The sequence below is a fragment of the Egretta garzetta genome, unplaced genomic scaffold, assembly GCF_000687185.1.
Source record: "Egretta garzetta isolate BGI_Z169 unplaced genomic scaffold, ASM68718v1 scaffold299, whole genome shotgun sequence".
NCBI lineage: Eukaryota > Metazoa > Chordata > Aves > Pelecaniformes > Ardeidae > Egretta > Egretta garzetta.
Window position 1 is genome coordinate 836463 of NW_009260696.1, and position 10383 is coordinate 846845.

At 39.3% G+C, this 10383-nt stretch overlaps 1 protein-coding gene across 1 annotated transcript in view; it reads right to left on the reverse strand.

The window, feature by feature from the left end:
• Positions 1-2383, reverse strand: part of GNA12 (G protein subunit alpha 12) — a gene marked incomplete at its 5' end in the record, with an annotated part of 27007 nt that extends 24624 nt beyond the window's left edge. The window contains 1 exon segment of the mRNA XM_035901368.1: positions 2165-2383. Coding sequence (XP_035757261.1) covers positions 2165-2383 — 219 coding nt within the window.
• Between the last annotated feature and the right edge of the window lie 8000 nt (positions 2384-10383).

Consider the following 10383-nt stretch of genomic DNA (forward strand, 5'->3'; position numbering starts at 1 on the left):
TGAACCTAGAAGCGAGGCATGGAAACTTGTTCAAGTTACTAAGATCTTAATAATTTGCTTAGTGATCAATCTAGAAGTAGCATTTGTATCCTTAAGAACAATCTATTACATTTAAAAAAAAAAAAACCAACTTTGAAGCAGTAAGTGCTTTTATTTACAGTTGAGGTACTTTATCATCTCCTGGTGATGGAGCCTGCACAGTAAAATAATAGCACCCAGGACTTTCAAGTTGTTTCACGTCAGTGTACTTTTGAGGTACACTGTGTCGTTGCACTATGGACAAGTCAACAGTTCTGGTGCCTGCAGCAGTTCCACTTGCCCCAGTAACATTAAACAGGTTATTCGAACACCATCCAAAAAGATGCATGATAGAACTATACCATGATGTTGAAGACGACAGCATATTAAATGATCTCTTGCATGCCTGTATGCTTGGGTTTTATGGGGCTTTTTTATTTTTTTGGTATTTCCTGTTTAATCCTCAAAGCCAAAGAATGCAGAGGTAGGCTTACTAGTCTTGGAATGTTATTTATTCAACTAACTGGACTTCTTTTTTCCAGTTTGATACTATTTTATTGCTAACCAGTACAGGAACGAACCTCCCACATGATCCCAGTCTGAATCTCCCCTTAAAAACAGAACTCATGCTTGATCATAGCATTTCCCAGAAAAAGAAAAAAATCTTAACAGGCTCCTGATGCAATTACTGCTTATTATACTGGATTCTCTTCGTAGTTGTCTCATGTTAAATTCAAGTTCCCTGTGGCATGAACCATCTTTTTATTCCACATTTGAACAGTGCTTACAACAGCAAAGCCTTAGTCTGTGTCAACAGACACTAGGAATTATGGAACAATTCATCTATCTTCTCTCCCCCCTGCACATCCTCCCTCCCCTCCCCAGTGCTGTAACATGGAAATGGTTACATTTTTAGCCTTAGGAAGTGAGGTTTATACAATCATCCTGTGACGATTTTATCTAGTAATTTTATTTATTCTTTAGCCATTTACCAGCCTCAAGATACTTCAGAGACAGATTTCAAAAATATGCAACAAGACGACTCAAAAAGGCACCTTATTAGTGGAGGCAGATGAGTACCTAAGGGCTGCAACATGAGTTTAATTACAGTATTAGACACTAGAGAACGCACGCAGAGGAGCAGCACGAGGAAACAAACTACATGAATTTCACCGCTGAATTTATCTAGTTTTTCTATAGCTCTATCAAGTTCCTTTGTAGGAGTTTAAGGGAGACTATGCAAAGCCATGTTTCTATTCCCTAATTAAACATCAATAAGAGCTGAATTAACTTTGGAGACAGAACACCTGAGACAGAATTCTACCTGCAGATTAAATATAATTAATGTCAAAATCATAAAGACACATTTATTAGAATAATTAGGATATCATCCCACATCATCTTTTATGAACTAGTAACAGCGGTACTGAGGTGGATGGATCAGTACCTTGTTCTCAGTTCACTGAGCAGAGAAGAAAGAGAAAAAAAGCATCTCCATCTTGTACATAGGAAGAAAAAGAAGCAGATGATGAACAGCTGTCAGAAACATATTCCATACCAGAAGTGCAGCTATTTTGGCATAAGAGCATGAAAACCTAATAACAAGAAAGCAAAGAAGATAGCGCATTTTTTAAGCTCACTGTCATCTTTCAGTTGCTTATCCAAGTTTCACTTGCAGACGTCAGGATGAAAAGAAACAGTCAAAACAGCAGCAGCTGGAATGGGTGTTGCATTCACTTCAAAAGATCTGCATGCAGGAATAGTTTGCCAGTATCAATATAGTGCAAGCTGGCAGGACTGGAAAGTTACAAATTAAGTGTGCCTTCATCAGTGACCTACTATGAACAGACCTACTGAGTTGCTAAAATATTTTTAGTTCAACCAATTCCTGCCTTTTTTGGTTCCTCTTGCTCTTCCAGTTTATCCAGTCATGCACTTTTCCACTCCCTCTTACTCCCATGTAGTTTTTCAAGTTTGGCTCCAATTACCACTTGTTTCTGCTGCTGAAGTGCTCAGATTTACAGCACTACTACTAACAGCTCGTACGATGGCCAAATCTTGCACATAGCAAGCAATCTTTCAACTGAAGAGAGATTTATACAGCAGGGAACTTTTTTCCTCCCACCATGAAGATGGACGTACTCACCAGCTGATACTCGCTCCGACGGCTGAAGGCTTCCTTGATTCCCGAATCCCTCCACAGCGCGCCCAGTGCAGGTACATACAGCTGGAAGGTGGCAGGCTCTATGGGCATTCCAGCTTTGTTTTCAAAAGCCATCAAAAACATTCCATGCTTCTCATTCTCGGTATACTGCCAAGGGATCCCCAGTTTGTCCCGTGCATCAACCAGAACCCTGCAGCCCTAAAGAATAATTCAGATAAGAAAGTCAGTGATAAAAAGATTAAAATATAAAAGAGTAAGGACTCAGAAGTACTTGAAACTTTTTTTTTGACACGATACTGGTGAGACTGAACTCAGGAGAGAATCATAAACATTGTTTATTGCAACATCTCCAAAAGAAATAAAATAGAAAGAGCTTGCTTGTGTAAGCAACTTAGCCACAATGTATTTCTCCAGGTGGAAAAAAAATAGTAGCAGCAACATCTAGCTGCAACAGCGACACTACCAACAGATAGTAAACATCAAATGCGGACAAAAAGTGTCTGGGAACTAATGTGTGATCCTCATAGGTGTAATTTTACAAGTAACACCACGCCTGAAAACGTATTCTTCCACCTTTGCCTTTGTGTTTGAGGTTTAGAGGCCAAAAAGGACATATTAGCCTTCTCAAGCATTAGGAGATCAGAAGAGCATTGAAAAATATTGTTGAAAGAATATTCTGGTAAAACAAAGCATATTGAGTATCCAAACTTGAGGAAACCTAGTAACTTCCAGTGCCGTATGCATCCACCAACTAGTTAACTATTTAGGTAAAAAAAGTTAGCAACACCAAGCTAGCAAGATCCAAGAGCCACATCGCTATAAAGCACAATTTTGACACAATCTACTTGGATGCTACACAACACAGCTATCCAGTTTTACAGATTTCTTGAAAATTTGCTGTAAATGAGCATCTTCCGTTGAGACACTTCATCCAAATGGTTACCTCTGGCAGGAAAGCCCAGCGGCAAGAGGACTGAAGACACTGCATAGACGTCAAGCTGCTAGGCTCAGTAAAGCAGGTGCAGTTTTCTATTGGCATCAGCTTACTTTTTGAACTTGCCACGTGTTTGCTAAGAAGTCACGACAGGTAGGATTTGGTACTCTAATTCTGGAGAAAAAAATCTGGAAGGACAGGGATCTAGTTCTCAAATTTAACCCAGGATTACTGAAGACTGCTTAATTTCACATTTTGCAGTTTTTATGGAAACTTAATTTCATACTCATGGCAACAAGCTGAATACACAAGGTTAAATAACTTCGAAACTTCAGTCTCAAATCTAACTATACCTATACTGAATAGCTTCAGGTGGCCAAGAGTTATTTTTCAATAGTTCGTACCATTTTAATAATGGATAGATCTGTTAATGGTGGCTTAGCATCTCAACTACCATCTAATTCACAAGTAAAATCTGTGGGTTATATTAAACTACTTTTCTCATTGTGTTGATCTTTTGGTTTTACAGTTTATGAAAACAAGTAAAATGAAAAAACAAATCTGAAGTTCTGTTTCCACAGCTATTCATATGAACCTCCACATTATTAGACTGATTTTTTTTTTTGCATACTTTAAGCTATCAAGACTGCATGTATATTTTCTTAATGCTCGAACATTTCGCCTCCCCAGTTGCACCACACAAGAACAGCAACTTTCCCAATGGAAATTACGATTGGAGAGGGAAGTGAGAAGAAACTTAGTGTGAGTGTCACAGAATAGAAACTCAAAGCAAAGCATCATGGTTGTCACTATGCAACAGTGTTCCTGAAGTGCAGTTTCCCAAAAATGTAAATATTTATGATTCTCCAGTGATTGTTACTTTCTTTTTATAAAGTAGAGAATATATCTCCGCAGTACCATGAAAAGACCAAAATGGAATATATTTACAAACTGATGCTTTAAATTCCAGACATAACTATTTAGTAACTCTGTCATACAGACCAAAAGCCAACACTCATACCTAGTTACAGAGTTTATCCCTTTAATTAAGAGAAGCCTTTAGATCTGCTTTATCTGAATGGTGTTAACAAATGTAAGCATGAAAAAAGCCACTTGTAAGGTTCTTTCTCTGAACTGCAGATGCCTGCCCAACATCTCACGACCTTAGACACTTTTGCAAACCCATCACCTGCACCTAACACCATCCCAGGTGCAATTCAAAGTCAGTGTCAGCTCCCCCCTACCCCCAATTGAGAACTTTGAGGTTCATTTTTTTTCCAAAGCACTGTGGTAACCGAGACTGGTGGGACACAGCTATTCCTAGGCATTTAATGCCAGGTTTGTTTCTGTTCAGTGAGAAGAAGTGTTTATGAGCAGAAACAGTTAATCAGCACTCTCCCCACGCCGCAAGCGCAGAGCTCCCAGCCCACACAGGCCAGCTCTGACCTTTCACCTGCTTCAGCTCCAGCTCTCCGAAGCCATCGGCTCCAGCTTTTCCATCTTACAGCTTTCGGACTGATTTAACCCTTACCCATCTCACAGCTACCACAGTCCCTTCAGAGCCTCTCAAAGGAACGAGGGCAAGACTGGACTATTCCTGTTCGGATAAAGCGGCAGTGGGTCCTCAGTCTCGGCACGTTCCCCCACGCTCTGCTTTTTCCTGCTCCCACCGAAGACACGGAGGATCTTGAGAGACTGTTGTTAAGGAAAGTTTCATCATTTGTTTGAAGAAAACCACAGAACAGAGTTTTAATCAAGGGTGCAGAGACTGCTCCAGTCCCAGAATAGTCACTTATCTGCTGGGTGCTTGGAAATGCAGGCTTGAATCTCCCTGGGGCAAGAGAGACCACTAAGCTTAGACCTCACAGACCCTATACAAGCACATTAAGTACCATAAGGTCACCTATGGGGAGTGCGTCAGCACCTTCCTCCGACTGAGAGAGAGAAATGGTTACCACCAAATCACATACAGAGCCCGACCTGGGACGGAGGGGCAGATTCAGCTGTAGATACATCAGCACCAGCACTGACAAAACAGAGATGTATACAGACACATAGAAGGTCAATTTTAAACACCGAACAAAGAACATGAAAAATAGGAACGGGTTAGCAGAAATGCTGTCCTATGCATTTCTGCAGGAACAGCACCTCCCAAAATCAGAATCTGTAGAACACACCAGCTTTGAGATATACCCCTAAAACGCATGGGGAGTAAAAGCTTTACATAAAGAGCAGTATAGCCAGTGTTTCTTTCCCCAACTCTTCGCAGTTAAAAGTATTTGTGACTCTGCAAGATCCTCAGTAAAGTGAATCTAAACTTAACATTTCTCCATCTCCACAAAACAGTTCTGTAAATGCTACAAGCAGATGTCAGAAAGATGAGGAGAAACAGAGAAATCACCAAATTTAGATCCCATGTATTGCTATTCTCGCATTTCAGAGTTACTGGTAACACTACGTTTTGCTGCCACAAGGAACATTTGATAATCCTTGTCCCATTAATATGCAGAATAAGTTACCACAGGAAAGGTTCCCTCTTTCTGGAAACACTTTCCATACCTCTTTCTTCCAAGACGACCATCATGGGAGACAGCCAGAGAGTCACTTTTATCTGTAGTTAAACTGCTTAAAAGTTTAGATGTAGAGTTGATGCCTCGAGGTAAAATTTCCATTTAGAAGATTAAATTTAGTTAAAAGTCCTAGAATTTTCACTTATTATAGAATTAACAGACTAGTTTAATATATTTAACAATAAAGTATATTTATCAAAACTGAATTTGGACTCAGACACCACTGGTACAAATAAGGAAAAGAAAACCCCAAACAAGTCTTCTTGCACGTACAACACTTGCACGTACAACACCCGAGCTCTAACAAAGGTAACACCAAACTATTTTCATTGCAGTGCTCGTGTCACAGTAAACCTTCCCAACACTGGTACGATAGTTTTTCTGATTTTCTACAATTATAGAAAATGTCAATTCACTCTTCCATTCAGGAGACTGAATATTGCCAGACACCATTCTGTTTTCAAATTTGGAATATAAAAAAAAATGAACTTTGATACAAAATAAATTTCTGAACAGTTTAACTGATCTAAAGCTTTTGTGCTGCAACCAAAGCGCGACACAGAATAAACACAAGTGGAAAGAATTAAAATTCACAGATAAGGATAGTGTTGGGCATTAGAAAATGGCAAAATAGCAGCATACTGGAAGCACCAGTTAGGGAGGAAAAATAGGAAGTTCTCTGTTCCATTACTTTCCTAATAATTTTTAACATATTCAAGTCACTGGATAAATCCCTGGCATGCACAAAACCTGAAAGGAGACAGGGTAGAACAAGAAAAGGTGTCACAAGAGTGTGACGTGATCTAACTCATGAAGCATTGCATCTTCCACAGAAGATAACACTAAATAGATCTAGAAATCCATAGCTTCAAAAAAAGTTAACTAAGGCAGGATATATCAGAAGTCTGCAGAAATTACAAACCAATTGGAGAAAGGGAGAATAAAAACACTATTCTTGCCCTACCCCTTGCTACGTGAGTACGAGTGACACAGCAACGCAGTTATCAAACAGAAGGTTAAACTAAAAGAAGAGGTTTTCCTATATGCCCCACGGTGAGACAAACTCATTTACATAGGATGTTGGCCAAAAGTATAAATGGACTCAAAAAGCAATCAAGACAAATTGATAGAAGAAAGGTCCAAAAAGGACTATTCTATTACGTTCCAGATGCAACTCTTGGCTCAAGAAGTTTCCGAAATCAAAGGCTGCCAGTAACTGGAAGAGTATACCAAAGTATCACATTGCTCTGTTCCTGTACCCATTTTTGGGCTGGTTTTTTTTTTTTTTTTTTCCATGTCAGAGACAAAGCACTAGATCCTTGGCCTGACAGAGCCCAGCTGTTAGGCAGTAAGCAGAATGTTTGCTACTCACCAGCAGTATGAAGTTTTTATGACATTTGCATAAACGCTCATTACTAGGAATGGCTCAAATATATTTTTTCTCCTTTACTTTTAAAAGTGTTCTAGCTTTGAAAAAATATCCAGGTTGTCTTGTATTTTAAAATAATAATTAAACTATTTTGTGGGAATTATTAGAAAGGTTGTCACCAGCTAATGTCACATGAAGCCACTGATGCTTGCCAATATGTGAAAAGAAGCATCACAGTATTTAAAGAGCAGCTTGACTTAAGAATATCTTACATCGGTAGTTACACTACTACACAAAATACAACATTGATTTTTTAAATTATTCACATAATCCAGTACTTGAAGGATCCCTTATCCTAAAAAATACCACACCTTTCACCAGATAGGCCAACTTGGAGGCCGAGAGAACACACCCCAGTGAAGCACCAAACACATAAAGGAAACAGATCTGGGGTGGGTGCTTGCTCATAAGCAAGGGCAGGTTCTTCCATGTGCAAATCAACAGTCATGTGATCAAAAGATTTGATTATTTTAGTCAAGTGTCTACAGAGACCTTGCAAACCACTTAGAGTTTGTACACAAATTAAAAAAAGTCTCCTACAGTGCACTTTCTCAAAATAATTTTAAGGAACTACTACGGGGTATGAGATCAGACAGCTAAGTAACTGTTACACATGAAATCCCGCAGCTGCTACTTTTTAAGCTTTTACCATTAATACACTGCTCAGCCTCATACCAAAGCCCTAGATCTCCAGCACCCCCATCACTCAGACCACCACTTTCCCTAAGTGAAGTGCTGATCGCTGCCGAGTACTTGACCAGGGGACTCCAAGTCACAGCTAATACTCAATACTGTCTTCTTCTGTGGCTGTAAACCAACACAAACATTGCAGGCAACAGGGAGATTCAAACATGTTTCCTACTGTATATTTTTCCTCATCGTTGCTGACAAGGAACTGGCAAAATCTGGGGATCACAATTCACAGAAACCAATATAAATCTGAGCTAATGACAAAAAAAACTGTCCCCACCTTGGCAAGATATTTCTAATACACCCTTTGAGCCAGTGGAACATTACAAAGTGATGCAGCTTTACGGACACAGGGCCTGCTGGACCAGCAAGTCTAACTGTACTGAAAAACTCCAACAGCTCCGTGATCACTGGTGCCAACACAAGAGAGAGAAAGCTGAATCACACAGCCATAGATGGGACTGGACTTCTCAGCAGCAATGCTTACTGGCAAGTAAAGATAGATGATAAAATGTAACCTACTTTTATTTTTAGAAAACATCTCTTAATCTTCTTTTTAGAAGTTTGGGGCGTTTTTTAAAGACATTTTCAAATACAATTTTTAAAAATAAAGTTGCCAGTGTTTGCAAATATAGCGGCATGCACTTTTTTAAAATTGCTGTCTCAAACACTGGGAAGAAGGTGATCTACTACTAACAAAGTAAGAGCAAGACAATCAGATTTTTACAGCACGCTATCGTAAAAGCATTAATGGTGTTTTTATTTAATCTATGTCCTTGGAAAATAATAGCCAAGCAGCAGCCAAGAACCCAATGTCATTAAGGATAAGGTTTCATATTACAGAGCAGTCAGCCTAACGACCATCACAAGGGGCATCAGTCCTGGTAGTGTAGTTCCACCCTCTCCCATTTGATGGGTTTGTCATTTGGCTGAGCCCACAAGCCAATCCAGTGAGCAAACATCACCAAAAACCTAGTTATTTATATAAAAAGTGGTTTCCACTGCCTATATTAGTTTGCTATAAGGCGAGACAGACACAAGGGTAGGGGTAGGAGCAGCACCAGTTAGCCCAGTTAGACAACGAAAAGGCTCACCAGTTATGCATATAGTTTCACCATTCACATGTTCCAGTACCACCCAGGTGAGAGCAGGGTAAACAGTAAAGACGACCTACCTTCCAGCCCAACATACAAACAAAAAACAGGAGCAAAGGAGAAGTGTCATTTACGTAGTCCACAGGAATACAAACATTAAGAAACATTTGGATTAGCCACTGAATCTCTGAATTGGGAGCAGCAGCGATGTCTGCTTGTCTGGAAACTCTGAAAAGAGTCCTTGTCTTTGACTGAATCCAGCAAAATGATGATAAATGCAGCAGAAGAAAAATACTCTCACTGCAAGCTTTACTTGCAACTGGGCACAAAGTAGAGAGGTGATGACCTCAGAGGTGACGACTGGTGCAGGACCTTAAAAAAAGTTCCGAGTTAATACTTTCAGAATGATATTACCAGGTTTCTCCTTTTCCTGAGACCATCGCACTAACGTCTAGTTCATAATTAGTTCATGCTTTCAATGGAGTGGAAGCAGCATCTGCAGTTCCAAAAGTATCCCCATTGGGTTTGGCAAGACCCTGTCATGCTGCCTGCATAAATACACTGCCACGGTACCCAGCAGATGTGCTCAGAAAGAAGGGAAGGGCCTTCAACGCTAGGGTAAGACCAGTTCCTCACACCCCCCCAAGGGTGAAAAACACCCATACAAATGAAGGAAACTCGTTTGGAAACTCTAGAGCTTCCGACTCCTTCTAGCTTTTTCTCTCATTCTAATCTGTATTGAACTTACTTTTTCAAACAATGTTTACTAGTTTGCCTCTGCTCCAAAGTCTTCTTGTAAACATTCTCAGTAGCACAACTTGCTAATTTCTTTGCCAATACTGTTTCCAAGTTAATTACAAAAATATATGCATACTCAACCAACTGAAATTAATGTAAGCTCCCAAATTTAGTCACTCAAGTGACTAAACTTTTGTCTGGAAAACATCAAAGTATGTGTTTACAGTCTCCAGGGACTAACTCATGTTCTGCCATACTAATGACTACATCACAAGAGCACTGTAAGCTCTATTTTGGAACAACAATGAATATTTATCACTTACTATTGGCCATTACTCCCCCTCTACTATCCACTGTGAGGAAGACATACTGCTCTCTCCTAGCCCAACCAAGAGACACCCCAAATGCAAACAGACTGAATTTGTATTTAAATATAAAATAATAATACAAAATAACACAAAAAATACATCAACTAGAAGTTAGTAAAAGTTTCATTGATTAAATGAACCTAGAACAGAAACACCAAAGACTCATAAGAGCTTTTTTCTTTTCTACATAATTTTGTGAATATTATTTTTCATAATAAAATAACCACTAAACAGAAGAAGCACAAAGCAAATGTAATCGGATTCAAATACCAGGTCTATCATGGAGCTTTAGCATTTGTATGTTAAATTTAATGGAAAAACTCCTAATTAGCCACAGTTCCTACAGAGTATTTTCCTTTTCATTCCTTTCAAAAGAAG